The 20,683-nt window shown below is 45.6% G+C and overlaps 1 protein-coding gene across 3 annotated transcripts in view; it reads right to left on the bottom strand.

Moving 5' to 3' along the window:
- ZRANB3 (zinc finger RANBP2-type containing 3) overlaps window positions 1-20,683 on the bottom strand; it is a 929,924-nt gene that overhangs the window by 81,351 nt on the left and 827,890 nt on the right. For all 3 annotated transcript variants that reach the window (XM_078681806.1, XM_078681805.1, XM_078681807.1), the window contains 2 exons: window positions 15,521-15,911; window positions 14,386-14,517 (listed from right to left, as the gene is read on the bottom strand). In XM_078681806.1, coding sequence (XP_078537932.1) covers window positions 14,386-14,517; window positions 15,521-15,911 — 523 coding nt within the window. The remainder of the gene's footprint in view (window positions 1-14,385; window positions 14,518-15,520; window positions 15,912-20,683) is intronic.

The following is a 20,683-nucleotide window of genomic DNA, read 5'->3' as shown; positions in this document are numbered from 1 at the left end:
GTTAAAAGCATACAATCCGGATCTCCATCTGACACGTGCCCAGTGGCGCGGTGCAAAGATGTTATGGAGAGCACGCTAATCGACCATATTAGCCATATGATCACTCTGTCCTTTCAAGAGTGTCATGTACTGGAAGCATGGAAGACTGCCCAGGTCATTCCCCTTAAAAAAAAACCCAACATCCCCATCTCACAATTGCAAAACCTTCGCCCTATCTCCCTTCTTCCTTTCTGCGCAAAGATTGTGGAGAAAATTGCAAATAAACAGCTCATGCAACATCTAGAAGAACAAACCCACCTCCACTCATCTCAATCTGGGTTTAGAACCGGCTACTCGACGGAGTCAGCAGTTCTATTTTCCACTGAGCGCATAAGGCAGATAGTGGATGAAGGCGAGACAGCAGCTTTAGTCTTACTAGATCTGAGTGCAGCATTTGACACCGTGCTGCACTCCACGCTGCTGTCTCGCCTGATGGAGATGGGGGTGACGGGGTCTGCGCTAGCCTGGCTGAAATCTTACCTGGCTGACAGAAGCTTTCAGCTACACTGTCCCCCCTTCAAATCGTCTCCACGCAGGGTAAGCCATGGGGTTCCTCAGGGGTCAAGTTTGAGCCCCACCTTATTTAACATCTATATGGAACCCCTGGCTCGCGTTGTGGAGACTTTTGGGGTGGACATTGTTAGCTACGCTGACGACACCCAGTTGGTGTTTAAACTCTCACCCGACCGCAGTCAAGATGCCATCAACTTCTCGAACTGTATGTCAGCAGTAGCAGTGTGGATGAATGACAACTGCCTTCGCCTCAATGGCGAAAAGACAGAGCTGTTGGTGGTCGGAAGAGCAACATCTACATGGTCAAGACTATGGTGGCCCAGTGAACTTGGGGACCCCCCCATTCCGAGGGAGTCGGTACGTAACCTTGGTGTTATGTTGGACACCGACCTCTCGTATAAGATCCACGTCAATAAAGTCACAGGGAGATGCTTTGGCCTACTCAAGGTTCTTCGTAAGGTCTTGGACCTCTTGCCTGCTGTAGCCAGAAAAACTATTGTTCACGCCCTAGTAACTCCACACCTTGATTACGGCAATGCCATGCTGTTGGGGCTAAGCCAAAAAGCACTACACCAACTCCAGTGCGTGCAGAATGCCGCCGCACGTTTAGTGCTTGGCCTTCCGCGCAGAGCTTCAGGAAAGTCTGCCTTGGCTAAACTCCACTGGCTTCCCGTCAGGGAGCGTATTAAATTTAAAGCCCTCTGCTACACTCATCGCATAGCCCAGAACAAAGGCCCGGATTATCTCAAAAACCTCCTGGCCATACATCGCCCTATTCGCAATCTAAGATCCTCTGGTGCGATGTTGTTTAAAACTCCCCGTATTCTTAGGGCCAGAATGGGCGGCCGCTCATTTAGGCACCTAGCCCCTAAATACTGGAATGCTCTACCTCTGAACATGAGAATGGAGCCATCTGAAATAGGATTCCGGAGGAAATTAAAAACACTCCTCTTCCCCACTTTATAATCCTGTTTCTCAGGCCATAGGTAGAATTTATCAGTAATTAGCGCGGGGACTCACTGTTCTATGTGTAGCCAGGCGCTCTATAAATGCTAAAAATCAAATCAAAAAATCAATGGCAACTGGCCCTTGATGTAGGTAGGATCGCCAGGTGCCGGTCTGTACTTTTTCTCGATTCTAGGCTGGACTACCCTTGACCGCGTGGGTTCCTTAAAAATGTCCGCAGCATGCTTAAGGACCCCCTTCAGCATAGGAAGAGTCTTGACAGTCTTTTCAGCAGGTGAGAAAGTGTCAAAGAGGAAGTCCACTTCCACAGGGTCAGCATGCAGGTCCACGTCGTGGTTCTTGGCTGCCCTTTCAAGTAAGGCATTAAATGCCGCAGAATCCTCAGTGGGGGAGGTCCTAACGTTGTACACCTGAGGGTCATGGACGGTGTGCTTGGTCACCTGCCCCTATCCATGAGTCCTGTTGTTCATCAGGCTCTGTGTTGGCAGGAAAATTGTATTCCTCGTCCTGCTCCCCTGCATCCTCTCCATCAGAGTAAGTGGGTGAGGGTGTTGCAATTCTTGGAGTCTGAGGGACTATTGGTTCGACCAAGACCGGTGATTCTGGAGCAGGCCTTTTGCGCTTTAGAGGGATTGTATATGACTCCAAAGGCTGCGATGCTGTGATTTTCCTTTTATAAAGCGTAAGCTTCCCGGTGTCGGCATCGATGAAATGCTCCGACTGCTCTTCTAGCAAGGGTGGCCGATGCTGCAAACTCCCAGCCGGGTGAGTTGGCTTCGACACCACAGAGTCCTTGGGCACCGAGCGTGGTGCGAAGGCCTTCGGCGCCACCTTCGGCGGCAACGTGAAGAGGATCGGCGTCGAAGTCTCTGGCGTTGGGACAGCTTGCTTTGGGGTGGAAGTTGTCTTCGGATCCGACGCTGAAGCCTTGTCCCTAATGCGCTTGAGGGAGTCCGTAAAGGAAGCGGACGGTTTTGTCGACCCGACAGCCGACCTCGGTCCACCCCCAGGGGAAGACCCGAGCGTCGATGACTTCAGCTGCTCTGATAGAGGCGTAGGAGTATCCTCCTTAGGGGCGCTACGATCCTTGTCTTTGGCCGCAGAGGCGGACGGCGACGGTTTTGGATCGGGGGCCTTGACCACTGGCGTCGGGGTTCCGGTCTTCGGCTCGACGCCCTTGCCTGATGTAGGTTCGACGGCCTTTTTGGACTTCGGCTCAACGGTCTTTCTCGACTCCGAGTCGACGGCCTTTTTGGGCTTCGGCTCGACGACCTTGACCCCTTTCGGCAACTTGACCGGGTCGACAGCTTTCTTCGGCGTCGACCGCTTTGACACCTCGGAAGAGGATGGCGTCGATGGGGGAGCAGACGTCTTCGGTTTCGACGGCGCCTTGGCCATCTTTGTTTTCGTCGACACCGATGGTTTCAGTTTCGGTTTCGACAATGGCGGCTCCGCCGAAGTGTCCGTAGCCGGGCCAGAAGGTGGGGCCGTGGAAGCTGGTATAAGGTCTTGGGTAAGGCCGTGTGGCGATCCCTCGACCTGAGCCTTTGTAATTGTTCGAACGGGGCATAGCTCTTCCTCTGAGCTACCTTCCATGACCCCATAGGCCTCATTGTCGTCTCCTACCTCGTCGACGACTTCTTCAACATCGAGGCCTTCGACATCCGCGTCGTAGTCGCATTCGATGTCCACCGTTGGAGGTGCCGGGGCCGACTGCCGGGCCGCCATGCGCGCCACGCGCCGAAGCCGAAGCGTCTTCGTTGAACGAAACTTCGAACAAGCCATACAGCTGGCTTCATCGTGCTCCGGCGACAGGCACTTGTTGCACACCGGGTGGACGTCGATGTGTGGGTACTTCGATCCACACACGGGACACTTCTTGAACGGGCTCCGTTCCATGTCGCGTCGTCGAGGGTCTTGCTGCGTCGACTGGGCCTCGATGACCGAAGAGTCACTCGACTCCCTGGATAACCAACTCGGAACTGAGTTGGAATAGAACCGGGGCACCGAACGCAAACAATACCGACGAATAGAAAAAGGCCTTCGGGCCTTGAAAAAGTTTAAGTTGATTCCGAACTGGAGATAACGAAATTACATCCGAACCCAATGGCGGAAAAAAACAATTCGAGGATGGAGTCGATGCCCATGCGCACTGTAGTCCAGGGGAGGAGCCACCTATCTCGTGATACTTCGAAGACTCTTCCAGGACAACAATGTGCAATCATCCGGACCCAACACTAGGCGGCGATCTATGCTATAGATATGAATTCAGCAGCCCACATGCCTCGAACACATGTTTTACTTCCTATAGAGTGTTCCTAATGGGTGTGTCAATCCGGTTGATTATCATGACCTGCCAAGCTCAGAAGACTTGTGAGTTTTTGTGGGAGGGCTGCAAGGCCCGGGTTCTAATTCTTCAGAAAGAGAATTCGATTTGGAGATCATATCTTTTTTTACTTATTTCTACTGTGTACACAACACACTAAACATATCAATACATTATAAAAGCCACAAAAAAATCATGAGCAAAGTTAGTAAGCTTTTTCAGCTTTAAAGAAGGGTAGGAGACATATTGTCTTACAGATATTCAAAGGAAGATTATTTCAAAGCTTAGGTCTGATAAAAAGCCCTATGGCACTTATTGATTTGTGTTTGGTACAAGGAATTGTCATGTTTTTTTAAGTAAGGAAGCTTGGGAATGTATAATATAGAGTGGCATAGCCAACAAAAACAATGTACTGAAATACAGCCGAATGATTAAGACCTTCAGCATGCATAGCACCTACCACCTTTGTGTTTTCCTAAATCATCCAAGGCATTTTGAGGATTAAAGGAAACAATTCAATACTGTATCAGGGCATATTTAGGAGGGCTTCCAATTGCCAAAAATCCAGGTTTTACAGCAAATATTGAGATTAAAGAGAGAGAGAGCGAAAGAGAGAGTGTGTGAGAGCGAGAGAGAGAGGGTAAGATACGAAAAACGACTAAGAAAGTGCAAATGAGGGCAATAGAGAAAAAAAAGGGGAGGATAAAAAGATGAGAAAAAAATACGGATTAGATCAGTGGCATGCGGGAGTGTCCAGTTGAATGCTCCCACTACCACCCGCCACCTCCCTTATAGCCCAGTGTTTGGCCTGGTGATTCAGAATGTCTGAGAAAGAATGTAAGCTAGGAAAAAGAGAGAGTAGGAAAGAGGAGAAGAAAAGAGAAAGACAAGAAAATAAATGATTCACAAAAGACACTGCATAAAAGCTTCCATTATTGGACTATGCAAGAGACAGACTTGTTGAATGACAAATTAACATAATCCATCAAAATAATTAAAATGAACTCCAGACACCTAAATCATGTGACGCAGCCTTCAAGAGAAAAATGAGAAGGGTGGAATACACACACTCAGTACAGAGGCCTTCAGGTTTTTGCAGGTACCTTGTGTGATCTTAAGCAACTTTCTCTGTTGATCTACGTTTTGGTCTGATAAGAGGAATGTAATCAGGAATGTCGCTCTACTGTCTACGGCCTTAGATTCTCATCTGAGAAACATGTAAGTAGCTCTGCTATCTAAAACTTGAGACTGTGAAATAGATCTGTGTAAGGCCTGTGATAGTCAGTTGTATGCAATGAGGGACAGTTCTCTCTAGAATAAAAGAAATCTCTGCTATCTTACTAAAGAAGGTTCTTTATGAACTGTGGGATAGCTGTGCTGCCTAAAGCCAACACATTTTTTGTAACTTGAGAGCCAGGCAATAAGCCAACTGAATTTTTTCGCTCCCCGCTGCCCCCCCATTAGAGGATATCTCCCCCATGGTAGAGGAATGTATAGGCCATGTGTGGTGTGAGATGCAGTGACACATGCTGCGCAATGGCGTGCACAGATTTATTTTTGCTGTTATGGAGAAATGTCACTTTTAAAATGGAGGCCGTTTCTGTGTGCCTGCCTGTGCTGGGGTTGCCAGTCTAGTTGTTCGTTTCCCAGCACCCCTAGCTTTTGGAGGGAAACCTGGCAGACAGGGTGCTGGACACCTCCCCCTAGACCAGTTAGAAACAGTTTCCCTAGATGCTTCTAGAAGCTTCTGGCACTGTCTGGTAGGTGGGGTGAGGGTGGTATACGGTAAATAGGGGGGCTGTGCCACCATGTGCTCAGTCAGAGCGTGGACATGAACGTGAGGGGACCTACTGCAAGGAGGTACCGCCACATGGGCCTGTGTGCTGGCCCCTGTGCCCAACTGCAACCCCTCTGCTGTCCACAGGGCTAGTGAGAGCCCCACTGCGGGAGTAAAGGCTGCTGTATCAGGAGGAGTGCCACGTTACAGAGGATGATGGTTCCTAGGACCTACAGCCCTGTCCTGAGGAGTGCCCACTGACTGCTGACCTTGCCCAGTAGTGCCTGCTGCTCTGCTACCCAACGCCTAGAAAAGAAGAGCGCTGTATCTGTGCTGCCCAGGAGAAGTAAGGAGCACTAAACTGGACTGGCCTGTACTACCAGGAGGTGAGGAGCGCTATCTTGTGTCGCTGAGGCTGCTGGTGGGACCTACCGCCTCGTGAGCGCTCCATGTGGATTGCCTGTACCCCCTGCCTGCACTCTAGCGCTGTACTGCCCAAGCGCTATATGCAGATGGCCATTGAGGAGAGAGGAGCGTGGGCGCTATGTCCTTAGATGGAACCCTTAATCTGTGGCAGCTATCTAGCGCCTTGTGAGCGCTATATGCACATTGTTGGTGAGGAGTGCTGGTTATTGGAACCTACAGCGGGAGCCTACCCCGCGTTATTGCTGCCATCGCGGGTGCCCACCCCGCGTGTGTGCTGCCTCTAAGCATTTAACAATACTGCGGGAGCCTACCCCGTGTATTGCCGCGGTCCTTATGCTAATTCCGCGGGAGCCTACCCCGTATTGATGCCTTCATAGAGGGAGCCCACCCCGCGTGTCCGGATTGCTGAAGGATCACCGCCGCGGCCCTAGAGCAAGAAGCAAGTCGCCTTCTGCCTTAAATTGAGCGGGTGCCCACCCCACATATTGCTGCAGCGGAAACCCCAGGCCGCTGCGCTGCTCGCAGATGACCCGGAAGCCAGGCAGGAGCGTGCCTGGTTGGGGGCGTGGCCCGCCGGCCAGAAGAAGGAAGCGGAGGTGTGGTGGGGCTCCCGTGGCGACGAGGGAGCCCCGCTTGTGGAGAAAGACCGGAGTGGGAGCCCACCACGCCGGTCAGGGCCCCCGCAAGTGAAGCCGCACCGGAGGCGAGAGGAAGGGGGCCCCCGAAGCCGCCTGGAGCCTCGCGCCCGCTTACGGAAGTCCCGGGTCCCAGGAGGGGGCCCGGGTGAAGACGGGAGGGGCGCTGGTGTTGGCGGGGCTCTCGTGAGGAGAGCCCCGCAGGTGTAGTAGTGGCTGCCTGAAGCCACGCGATGCCTGCAGGGCTCCGTGAGGTCAGAGAGCCCTGCAGCCATCAAGAGAGTCCCGGAGGAACCGCCTGCTGAGAGGAGAAGTTGGAGGCGACCAGAGCCTCGCAAGCCTAGGTCGACTGCAGCATGGACTGCCGGTGAGTGGGGCTTTGTGACAGGTCTAAGGGGGATTGGTCAAGGCAAACTTTCGGTGCCTTCCCCCGGTGTTCTCGAGCCCCCGAGACTGGCCCCCTTGTGCCCAGTGCATCATTCCCCCTTAGCCGCGCCGCAGTTGCAGGCTACTGCAACGTTTTGGGCAGTCTTGAGTCAGTAGCCCAGGAGTGGGGCCCCAATCTGTTGCGTCATGGGTTGTCTGCCTCCTGATTTCTGCCTGACACATTGCTATGTTTGACCTAATGTATTGTTCAGGTTGCAGGCCTACTCAGAGCTGTGCAAATGTGATGTTGCCTCTCAGGTTGAGGTTATTTTCACTGCTGAGGTTCATGCCTAATGTTATGCCTCCATGCCAGTATGTTCCCAGGCTCATGGTTTATGCCTCTATGCTCGCAGGTTTACCCTACTGATCCTGCGTGGAGAAAATTTTGGCTAATGAGGATATCCAATGCCTTTTTCCAAAGGGTTGCATGGCTGATACTGTGCCGAAGCAGGGTCTGCGTCAAGTGTCGTTATACTAATGTTTTTCTGCCTCCTCATGAGGATGCCCACATGATTATGCCTGCTTGCTGAGGGGCTGCACAATGTGTCTCACGCCCCAGAGGATGTGGTGATCCTGTCCAATGTTTCCCCCCTAATGCTTACATTGCAGGTGAATGCGCACTATGCCAATAAGATCAGGCCCAAGGTACTACCTGATGTGACAATGCCTAATGCCATGCACCCTGGGGCTGATGCCCCTAATGTGATGTTGCCTAATGGTATCACCCTGAGGTTTGAGGGTTATGCCCACTGTTAATGTTGGTTATGCCTATTGCAGATGTTCCTGCTGGATGCCTCAGGTTCCTACCTTATGCCAAATGATAATGTTTTATGTCTGTGGCAATGTTGCTAAGGCTAGGCATGATGGACTGGACATTTATTCTCATTTGACTCATGAGGTTTTCATTGCAGATGTTCCGGCCTAAAGCCCTATGTTAATGATAAGGTTTCTTTTCCCCTAAAGCTGATGGACTTTGCATTCATTCTTTACCCTATTCTTGGTACCTAGTGATGATTCTGGCAGCGGCCCGATTGGCCCTGCCCTGTATATAATCCCCTGTAAATAACGACTTGGCGCCAGTTGGTGCAGTGTAGAGAATTCTATGATTATCCTGTGCTGACGTAATACACAAGTTATTTTTCACCCAAACTGGTGTGGTCTTTTTTTGTAGTGTGCCTTGCATGTCGCCTGTGTGTGCTGCGCGGAGGCTTTACACATTTCCTCCGGAGTTTGGCCTGCCCGCTCTGCACCACGCTACCCATTTCTAACACCTCTGCTTTCTGAACCCAATTTTGCTGGCTTTTAGGACTCTGCCCTTTAGCACTACTAACCAGTGCTAAAGTGTTTGTGCTCTATCCTTTAAATATGGTAAAATTGGCTTACAAAGAATTGACACATTTAATTTACTTGTATGTTCCTTGCAAATTGGTATTACATGTACCCAGGGCCTGTATATTACACACTATTGGTGGGCTGCCACACCTATTGTGCCACACACTTAAATTGCCTTTTTAAGCATGTCTCACGTCTACCACTGCCGCCTGAGTGTGAAGTTTTAAACTGACATTTCGGCCTGGCAAAAGAAACCTTTTGCGAGGCCTAAGCCTCCTTTTCATACATAAAAGTCACCCCTGCGGTAGGCCCTTAACGGCCCATAGGGAAGGGTGCAATGAATTAAAACATTGGGACATGTACTTTTAATTTTTACTTGTCTTGGTAGTGAAAACTTCACAAATTCATTTTTCACTACGGTGAGGCCTAGCTTTCTGTAGGATAACATTGAAGTTTCCTTATTATATTTAATAAGTGATAACCTTTGATTGGTAGCATGGAGGAAAGTCAAATTTGTTGTTTGAGGAATTGTAATTTAAAATTCTATTTAATGGTAAAGTCGGATTTTAAGTTACAATTCTGAAAATGCCACTTTTAGAAAGTTGCCATTTTCTTGTCCTAACTATTTGGTGCCTGCAGCCTGTTTCCGGGTCACATGACTAGGTGTAGTTGACCTTTGGATACTCCTCCCAGAGAGCATCACAATAGAGGGTCTGTATGTTGGTTAGATGGTATATTCCAAGAAGGAAGGCGTGAGAAGTGATGCAGGTTTTGCTCACCGTCCCACATATGTAACCATACAAAAACAACAGGAGGGAACATATGTAATGATGCTGTGCTCGATTAATTATCTCTGTCTCTCCCATACTTACAGAACCTAGGGGCCAAAGATGTTGGTATGTATGACATGTATGAGTATGGTGACCACACGTTTTACAATTGAATGCACATAAATAGGATAGTGGGATCCTTGTGAGGTCCTGATGAAAGTCAACTAGCCCGATGAGGCATTGGTGTAATGGCTGAAACCTGCTGAGCCAGGGATACATACAATACTAATTTCCTTAGTGCATACACACCAGTTGTTAACTCTGTCAGGGTGCCCTTTGAAAATAAAATTAACCCTCAATCCCCCTAGACCAGTGGTTCCCAAACTTTTGACTCCTGAGGACCCCCACTGAATCACTACTAGAAGCCGGGGACCCCCAAGCAATTTTCAATAAAAAAATTTTTAAAAAGTCATTCGCAAAAAATACACAAACAAGTACGCACCAAACAAATACTTGCATTACTAAAGCTTTTATTATTTTATATTGAAAAATATGCAAAAATCAAAACATTTTAATGGGAAGGATGGTGCTGCATCTCAGCTACTAACTTTTTAAAGTCCCAAACCTTCCAAAGATCCATGCATCCCCTGCCCCCCTGCTCAATGCCAGGAACAGCAGCCAAGCATCACGCATCAGACGTATCTCGCAAGTGAGAGATGCAGCCAGCCAAGTGTGTACAGTGTGTGTTAATTTGGTAATGCGAAGATCTGACCATCGCCACATTGGTTTTGCCCTCTCTTCAGTGCTCTTTGGGCAAGATAATCCCCAACTTCATGCATATAAACTGACTGCCAATGTATTTGTTTTTAAAAAATGGGTGGCAGTGATTTCATATTGGGCACCCGAATGCGAGTGTGAATGCCAGTAGTTCTGAAGCGCCTTTGCGTCTTTTAAATGATTGTTATGCTGTGTTTGTCAGACTGGCCTGTAGGGAAACCCGCAGATAGAGAGACAGAACTGTGCTCATAGTTGTTGAATGCCACTCCTAATTACAGCGAAATTATGAAAATGTCACACATAAGCAATTTGAAACCTTGGCAGCTATGGCCAGTTCATATCTGGGCATCACACGGGAGACTCCTCTGCTCCTATCACATTCCGCTCAGTGCAGTACAGGGGCATTGTTTTGCATTACGACGCTGCTGTGCTGTTTACCATTTTCTGAACAGCACCAACGTTTTGCAGATTGTTGATATGGGGTGCTCTGCTGTTATGACTTGGATTCATCTGGCCAGTTTGGGTTCGTTGAGTAAGAGGTATTACTCCTCCCGCCATCATGGGTCGCATACACGCTCCCGGGTAAGTGGGGTGTGAGGGCTGTGAATATACCGTGAAGGGGCCACGGAACAGCGGCTGGAGAAACGCCTCATGAGTGCGGTATCGGACAGCGAGCAGCGTGGAAAGGGGTTTTGGTTTGCGGGTGGGGGGGTGTGGGACTGAGGCAGCTGGCAGAGCAGAAAATAAAAAAGTAATAAAGCCACTTTATTAATATTTTATATTTGACTTTTGCTGTGCCCGCACCAGGGAGGTGGCGACGCTCCTCTGCCCAGATGGAGTAGCCACCTTTGCTTCCTGCACAACACAATCCTTAGAAGCATTTGAGAAATAACAAGGAGAAATATAGATATCCCTCCTTGTTGCAGCATTTTGGCCCATCCCCAGGTTTACAAACCTTTGTAAATCTGGAAACACTCAAATCTCTTGGTGGATGCACAGAAAATGCCATGTATGGAAATGTAACATAACGCAGAGCAAGCAGCTGTCTTGCATCACATTTCTTTACAAAGCCACGCATTTTTCACCCAAATCAGACCTTGTGTGGCTTTGCAAATTTTAATGAAACCTTTGCATTGCCCTTGCGTGACCCAAGGACCACTCAGATACTTCATAAATATGGGCCTTATTGTGCAGGCTAAGCATTAAGGGGCAGATTTACAATAAGTGTCTGCTGGCTTTAGAGCGCTTGCTATAATGAGCTCTCAATGTAGACTTGATGCTTCTCACCGCGCTCGTGTATTTTCTTCATGATAAACCCACGTGTAAATGTTCAATAATGATCATTAACACCGGGGACACTTGGGAGATGTCACGTTTTCCCACGTGTGGTGTGAGCATCTTGTTCCACAGGCTTGCTCTCAGTCCTATTACTGACTGTTGCACTTTTTAAAGGGAGAGAAAAGGTATGTAAAGCGCTCGGATACCTAGGGGTAAAGCTAGCGCTATATAACACTTTTAAAATTAAAATAAAATTAGGGCACAGGGAAGTCCCCACCACAACGTTTACAAAAGTGCTATTCTTAACCTCTCAGCTGGATCAAACTGAGGAAGGCCTGAATGTGAAGAAAGTGGTTGTCTGTGGAAACTGCTACAGTGCATCAATCATGAAGCCATGAAATCCTAGGCCTTCGTTATATTAATTTATAGTCAAGTGTGCAGCAGATGAAGAGACAAGAAGTAAAGGGGAAGGGTCATCAGTAAATGAGATTGTACCTGGAAATATACAGTCACTACTGGGTATGGTTTAAGAAGCTTTTGCAGTCAGCGAAAGAAAAAGATTAAAATCAGTGAATCATTTTAACTTCAGTGCAGTTGTGACAAGCGCACTTATTTACACATATAATTACTCATCTGGTATGCTGTAGTCCTGAGTGGATGCCTCACAGATTTTGGACTGTTTTCAAATATACACATGCAAACACGCACACACAAATCAAACACTTACATGCAGTTCCAGCCTTCAATGCTCTTCAATCTCGCCATGCAGCAGTTAGCAAAATGCCCTGGGCCTGATAACAAACAGAACAGGAAACGCACGCATGAGCTCGACGTTGGGTGATGGGCAGAGGTAAAGAACACAATTTAAGGGCAATCACCCTTCAGCTTGCACCTATAGCTGAAGGGTGATTGTCCAGATTTCACTGCAGTCTTGCCGCCCAAGCCCCAGGCGCCAGCAACATTAACACCTCTCCTGTACTGTGCGCCTGGGGGCCAGATTGTATTGCAGTCTTGCCGCCCAAGCGCCAAGTACATTCACACCTCATGAGCGTTTCGTTTTTAGATGACCTTAGGCAATCAAGTCCTGCGGACCCCCTGGGAATGTGTCACGGACCCCTGGGGGTCCGCGGACCACACTTTGGGAAACGCTGCCCTAGACTATTTAAATCTAGGACCTCATCCAATGACCAAGAGCTCCCTTGGCTACCAAGGCTGAGCCCGTCAAGATACACTAGGTATCTGGATGAGGACTCTATGATGAAGCATGGCACGTTGAATTAATATGATAAAGGGATCCCCTTGTTCTAGTATGGTGAGGTAGACTCAGCAGGGTAGGGGTTACATCCTGTTTTTGTATGTTGGCAGGATGGGCCATCACTGACCTGATAGGGATGCGGAACTGCAACCTACGACACTTGCACTTCGAAGGCACTGGTTAAGCACACACACAAAATACTTCATACTAGCCTATTGTGCCACCAGACAGACTGGGACCCGGGCAGGAGGGGGCAGGGGAGACTTCAGAAGCTTCTTCCACTTTAAAGTAGGCACCAGGTATAAATATTGGGCTCTCAGACCCACTCTTCAGATCACTTCTGGACCTGAGGACAACTCAGAAGAATTTCTCTGTTGCCTAAGTAAGAAGAACTGGACATACACCTTGAACCCAGGACCACCAGAGTGACTCCAAGCGCTGGTTAGCTGGCCTCAGGGACAGAAAATGCTCCAACCATCTTGAACCCTACACTTTGACCCTGCCTGCTGGTAATTATAGCCTCCCACAAGTAGTGTCTCTACTCTCCTGGACCCTTGTAAGTGGGGATAAAGGTTCTATGACAGCCCAGATGTTGTCCTCATCAGAACCAACACAGAGTGACGCAAGATCCTGCATTACTCCTTGGAAACCACCACTACAGGGAACAACGCCTTCATCAGAACATAAAGTATAATTCTCAGCGGGCCTAACCTGGTCCCTGTGTCCAGCCTGCGCTCCATCGCAGTGGGCCTGAACTTGTGACTTTGTCCCTGCATGACCAAATAGCAGCAGTTGGCGCTTTGTTTTTCTAAACACGATTTTTACCTAAATCTTTGAAATTGCATATCTCCTGTTCTACTGATTGCATTTTTTGTCATTTTGGTGTCAAATAATTTATTAAAATGTACTCTGTTTTTCTAAATTAGTGTGGGAATTTTCTGGTGTTGTGTTTTCACTTTACTACTGTTTGTGTGCTGCATAAATACTTTACATATTGCCTCCAATTGAATCCCGACGGCTTTTGTGCCAAGCTACCAGAGGGTTAAGCACAGGTCAATTTTGTGGATCTTCTTGAATGGGGATTGTGGCTGCTCCCTGAAAAAGACCCACACCCTTTCAACCTGAAAGTTGACACTACTATGCTGTGTGGTGTCTTGGTCCTGTCTCAACATAGTAGATCAATTTCATTTTTGGATGTTGATGGTGACAAAACCCTCCATTAAAGTTAGTCTCAGAGCAATATCATTTGTTGATATATGTCCCCCTTTTTAAAACCCAGTGTTTGCCCAAACTTTCAAATGAGCACAGCCCTCTCCATTCAGGGGGAGTAGGTGCTGATATCATTCAGGGCTGTTCATCACATAACAATCAGGTCCTTTCTTTAGAAGTGTAAATTGAATCCTAAGGGGTCCTTTATGTTAGCCAACTATCTAAGATGATAGTATGTCGGCCAAGCCTATCGTAATACACTTTGTGTTATAGAATACATTTTATTGGTAAAAGAATGAAAAAGTGCAATGGATTTCAACCTGCTGATTGATTGGCAAGCCCAGGCTCTGGCCGGTTCTTAGCCAAACCTTGTAGGCATGCCCTCACATGCCATTCTGAAATGAAGGAACAATAACAAAATCGGTAAGATACCTGTAAATTCACTAGATAGATCGATGCATAAATATAGATCAAACCTTGTCAAATCCACCGCATAGGCGAGAGCCCACCTTACTATGGACTACATTCTTATTTTTGACTCACCTCAGAAGTCGAACACTTGGAAACTGTAGACAATCTGCTTTGAATAACTGACTAGCGGTCTTTGTTGCTTCTTAAAGTCAATCAGAGAGCAAATATGTTTCATGCAAACCTACCTCTTTGTGACAGACTGTGCAGAGTGTTTGAAGGTTTTCCATAGAACACTGACCTCCTCCGCCATATACCGGTTTTATATGATCTACCTGCCAAAAAAGGCCCTCTGTTGGATTTCTTATGATTTCATTTAGCTGCAACAAATAAATACAAAATATAATTTCTTTTCAACTGCATTAAACAGCACTCTCTTCCACTGTAAAATAAGAGTGTTCAAAAAGCGAGAAAATATGATTATTTCAATAGGGCATTTTATATACCAATTTACGTTAGTTGAAAAATTCAATAGGAGAAATATTAGCACAGAGACTGCCACTTAATCCATTTAGGGCGTAAAATACAAATTCTAATCAATATAACCAGAATGCATTTTTTCATACTCACGAATGCTAACAACGTACTACATATTATGAGGTGTATTAAAAGTCTACTGGACTGAAAGCAAGGTGTATCTCAACTGTTGAACAGAGTTGCTAAGATGTCTTTAGACGCCTTTTTACAACCATCGGTAAACAAATGCAGTAGACTGGGCTTCAGTGGAGCCATATTTGTTGCCTATATTTTTGCCATTTCTTTAAAAAATAAAATGGCATTTTGTATGTAAGATTTCTTGTGAGTGGAATCCTATTTCTCTCTAGCGCCTTATGTTCCTTTCAAACCCATCCAAGCCTCCATAGCACCCGAATATGAGATATAAACTACAAGATGGTTTGGAGCAACCTAGCTTCCTCTTATTTCTTTATAACAATCGTAAAACTGAGAATGGACATGTGATCCATGGACTGAGGCTAATAGAGAAATCATATGTTGCCACCAGTTTCAAGTTCTTATGCAGTCTCACATGCCCCAACAGCATCTTTACTCAGAAAGGAGCTGTGCACAGATCTCAGGTTAAAACCTCCATGACTGCTGATAATCAAAGAATGCATAATGTACCTGTTTTTTCCTCATCACTTGTATTCCTTTCTCATACACAGAAGTTAAGGGCCTGCTGAAAGAGTGCTCGCAATAGCACTTAAAAAAAACCTCACAGTTTCAAAACCATGTGGAAACCAGATACTCTACCACGCTTGTAGAAGATCTGTGCAGAGAACTTTATTAAAAAGGATGAACACAATCCACATATGCCAATTTTACCTGCGCTAGTGAAAGTTGAGCCATCCAAGTACTCTCCAGAAGACTTTTACGTTGGCTCTTAGGGGCATCTCGAACAGTAAGATACAGTTCCTGTGCATTTAGATTACATGCTTGACAAATACCATGTTCCGTTTCAAAGACTTTGGCCCTCATGTATCCTTGACTTGAACGGATTGAAAAATCCTCCTGACATTTATGAGAACAGAAGCGAGTGTCCCAAGCTGTAGCTTGGCCTTGGATGGAAAGCAGAGGAGTGGGATTTTGGCAGTGAAGACACAGTGGATTTCCATCTTTATCTACTGCCTGCACATAGCCCTTCAGGCTGGAAGAATCCTCAACAGCTTGAAATGAATTTGGCTCGATGGACTCCTTTTGGTCTTTTGCAACCATCCTGTAATTGAAAAACAGTCCATATCAATCTTTTCCACCCTCTCACATATTTTATATCTATATGCATATTTTGAAATAACTGTTGCCTGCTAATGGGCACTGACGCACAGGAGACTCATATTCTAGTGAAGAGAAGTAAAATAGTTCAAATAATTCTTAGCAAAACATAGTAAATTGGAGTTTGACAAAACATTGACTTATCAAGGGGAGGATGATACTGGAACATGGAGCACCCCAGCAGTGACATAAGACACGCAAGAACGCTTGACAAGGAAACACTGACAGTTATGACTGGCACTATCAGAAAACACATTTCGCATACACTACTTTGGAAAAAACACAGACTTCTTGGTAACTGGGACATAGACACAAGGACACAGAAACAAGAACAAGAAAAACAGAGTGATGGTGAGACCTGACACAGAGCACAGGATAACGCAGATACCAGCATGCAGAACAGAGTGGCACTGGGAGACACCCCAGTCTGTGACAAGAAAATAAACATACAGGCAGACATCCACAGTGTCAGAAAAAAGACTTACAGTTGGGGATGGGGAAGACACAGGACACAATGAAACAAGTTAAAATTAGTTAGGAGAAACATTGGGAAAGTGATACTCTAGTACTGATATTAAAATACAAGACACTCTTCACCTTTGTACTTGTTTTGTTGGTAAGCTGCAAAACCGTACCTCCTTATGGTGCATCCCCACCACTATAGGAAAAACTCACAACCATAAGACAAAGTATGTATACCAAGCACTAGAAGACTATTACTGGCATACTGCAACGGAAACAAAAGATGATTTCATTACAAGCATCTGGGTTAGGTGGAATCATAGAAACACTGGTCATCAGGCCCTCACAGGGATCGCCCAAAGTAAATGGTGTGGTGCATTGTGGGAAGTGTAATCTGACTTTCACCGAAGTTTCAAGCCGCCTACGCACTGCCCTGGACCTCCAGATGTAAAAGTTTCTTTTAGTTACTTTTACCACTACCAAGGCGTGTTAGTCACCAGTCCGGTAACCGACCCCTTTACTTGATGCTGCATTAAGAAAGCACTTCACAACACCTCCGACCAAAGTCAGCAAGAACCCAGCTCTTGGTATTTGCACTCACTTTCTGGTGGCATCGTCTGTGGACAACCACGTGCGATAAAAACTGGAAGCTCTAACTCAATAATGAAGCCTAATCCTGTCTTCCATTGTGAAACCCGGGGGAGGGTTTTCATCCCTCCACAGCCTGGCTATATCCCGTTTAGTGATGGTAAGACCTATGTCTGCACTGTTTAATGGATTTATTTTCTAAATGCTTTAAAAATCTATAGCTCCAGTTATATGTATGCTATTTATTTAGTTCGTTTTGGTGTCTAAATTTACATAAAGATGTACTATAGTTATATAAATTGATGTTGGATTTTTCTCAGGCTTGTCAATTCCTTTTGAACCCTATGGTACTATAAAATACTCAATACCTTTTCCTCCACTAATGCCTGACTGCTCTTTTCCACACTACCAGAGCTGAGCTAAGTATTATTGTTGTAAATCCAAGGATCATAGTTGAAGCATTGTGATAGTATGGTAAGGGTGCTCACCCATATCATATAATATTTGACTTTCCTACAGGTAATTGTTCCTTTACAGGAGGAGATCCAAATGTTCGGCCAATGCCGACGATGCTATTTCCTTCCATGAATTGGACCTGCTGTGTGTTCCTTGTGTTGATCTCTTTTTGAGTAAGGTGTGGTTTGGGTGTAAAACAAAAAATGCTATTTTTGAGGTTACATGCCCTTATATTATGAATTTATGTAGCAGGGCTGAAGTAGAAATATAGCCCAGTTTCCTTAACTTGGGGAAGTTGTAAAAGTCTGAGTTGGAAAGGTTATGTTTCAGTTGTAGTTCAGTAAAATGGATTGGATTATTCCTGGTTTTGCCCAACTGTTCCCAAATATTGGGGAGGCATCAATCTTGATGTGTTTATTCAACCACAGGGAAGCAGATTCCGATTTGGGTATTCTTAATATCAGTTTCTTGTCTAGTAGTGTACAGAGAGTATCTCATGTAAGTGTCATCTATTATGACCCTAAATATTGAATATTGTGATTAATGCGCACAAAGGGAGAGGTGGAGACAGAGCTTTGCCAATCTAAAGCCAGGGAAGAGCATCTAGGCTAGTCGCAGACAACCATCAAGCACTTTGATCCAGTTGAAGTGTTTTTTGAACGATAGTCCTGCTTTCTTATCCTACCAAAGAAAATCTGATAATTTGAAGAAGGCGTTTGAGAATTATAATGGTAGCATGCCTCTTGGAAAGTTGATAAGTGGCATCATGAACAAATGAAATGGTTTCTAATTTTCTCCTCCAGGTAATACATTTTGGAGACCATTGTAGTAGTACATCTTTTACTTTGGATAACGTTTTGTTTTCATTTAGTGATAGTGCATCTTTAATATCTCTCCCAAACCAAATACTTAGATATTCCAGTGCTTTATTTTGCCATTTCAAACATGTAGTTCGAGTAACAAAGGAAAAGTAATGGAGATTGAGAGGGAAAACCTCCATTTTATTTTTATCATGTGAGTATCCAGAAACCTTGACATATTCAGCTATTGTTTCTAGAATGTGGGGAAGTGAACTATCAACTTCCTTTGAAAAAATGAGCACATTGTTGGCGTATGCTGCTACGTTCAATATTTAGAGGGGTTCAATAGATAATAAGCATAGGAGGGGTAAGAGGGAACAGCCTTGTCTCATGCCATGGTGTAACTTAAAGGGGTTTGAGAGGAACACATTTATCCTAACTGATGCTTGAGGATTGGACTAGAGGTCTAATGCTATCGGGATGAAATCATCCCCCAAGTCAGATTTATTGAGAGTGACTCTAGGAAAGGTTTAGGAAACACTATCAAAAGCCTTTTGTGCGCCCAAGGCTATGGCTGCAGGGGGATACAGAAGGTTCTTATGTTGTCACATCCCTGTCTTTCTTTGAGGAAGCTCGTTTGTGCAGGATGAACTTGGGGGCAAACTACTTTTTCTACTCCATTTGCAATTACTTTGGCATACATTTGAGAATCAACATTTATAAGTGAGATTGGGCAATTGTTTTTGATTTCTAAAGGGTTTTTACCTTCTTTTGGAATTACTACTCATGTTGCCATAGAAGCAGAAACGTGAATGCATCTATTTTTTGGCAAAGTATGAGAAAAGGTTATTTAATGGCGTGAGAAGAGAGGAGGATTTACTTGCAAAACTATCTGTGCTTTCACTAGTTTTAGACCTTGAATAGCCTTTAATATTTCAGTCTGAAATATGGGTTCGTTGAGAGTGTCTCTAGAATATCTAATTTTGGGAGTGGGAGTTTTTCAAGTAAGTTTTTGTAGGATCCAATGGGTGTATCAGGGTGATACAGATATTAATAGACAGTTCTAAAGGCTTCTAGAATTTCATTGGAAGAAGTAAGATTAACAACAGCATGGCTTTTGATGACAGAAATGGTCAGTTTACTTTTCCCAAATTTTAAGTAATTAGCAAGATATTTTTCAGCTTTTACTTTTTTCAATCATTTTATCAGCTTTACTTACTGAAATCCATTTAAGAGCTCTGCTACTTATGATCTTGTTAAATTCATACTTGAAACTTTTCAGTTCAGGGAGAGCAGCAGAACCTTTGGTGTGATTAAATGTGAATTCCCGCTTTTTGATCTTGATGTTGAAATCATTTAGGCACAGTTGATCTTTCTTATTTTTGGCAGCCATCAGGTTAATCATACAATCTTTAATGGTGGCTTGAAGCGCATCCCAAAACAGTTCAGGGCAATAGTCCTTTTTATTATCATCATTAATATAGTGAGCAATATCCATTTGGATGACCCTTTTCAGTTCTTTGTTATCAGTGATAATATCATTCATTCTCTATTGTTTTGAGGCAGGTGGGGGGTACCCAGTTTCAGTTCAAGTGAAATACAGGCACAGTCAGATATTATAATTGGTTCAATTTTTAGGGAAGAGTATTCTGGCGGAGATAGTCCTCCTCTAAGAGGTAGGCGACCCTTGAGTAAAAGTCATATGGCGGTGAATAAAAAGTATATTTACTACTAGTCGGATTATGGATTCTCTGTATGTCTACCATGGTGTGTGATTTGCACTGATTCAAAAGCTTGGGCATAAGACTTAGTGAGTCTGAATGTCACATTTGACAATCTCGGTTTCCATCCACCCAAGTATTATTCCATTAATGTGAGGTAAGTCCCAGAGAGCTTGTTTTTTTTTTAAAGAACTTTATTCACAGCTGTTACATCTGCAAAAGCATTTACGGTACATCTTAACATTACAACAGCCGGTTTTTCAGTTTTACCCCCGTGTCTGTCTCCCCACCATAGTGTAGCAACATTCAAAACAGTACAATCGTGTGATATTTAGAACATGTCCCACAGGATCTCCGTATCTGCCACATGAGGAGACATCCTATAAACTAGTATAACATCCCAGTTCCCTCCCGCCTCCCCCCACCCTCTCCTGTACTTGAACTAGCCGTCTCCTGGCCGTCCCACTGTGACAGTCTACTGAAAAAGGAAATTATTATTCAGGCCCTTTCGGTGCCGCAGGCGCCAGTGCGTGCTGCCTCATGGGGTGCTTGTACGTGTGGTGAGTGTCGTCGTGAGTGTGGCTGAGGCGGTCCGTTGTGCGTCATGTTATGTGGAGCTTCTCCCCCTTCCATCCTCACCTTCAGTTCCCCCCGCTTGCGGTCGTTCCTCTCCGATCTCCCATTCCTGG

Source organism: Lissotriton helveticus, chromosome 3_1 (genome assembly GCF_964261635.1).
Source record: "Lissotriton helveticus chromosome 3_1, aLisHel1.1, whole genome shotgun sequence".
NCBI lineage: Eukaryota > Metazoa > Chordata > Amphibia > Caudata > Salamandridae > Lissotriton > Lissotriton helveticus.
Note: the sequence above shows the minus strand (reverse complement) of the source record. Positions and strands in the feature narration are given on the sequence as shown.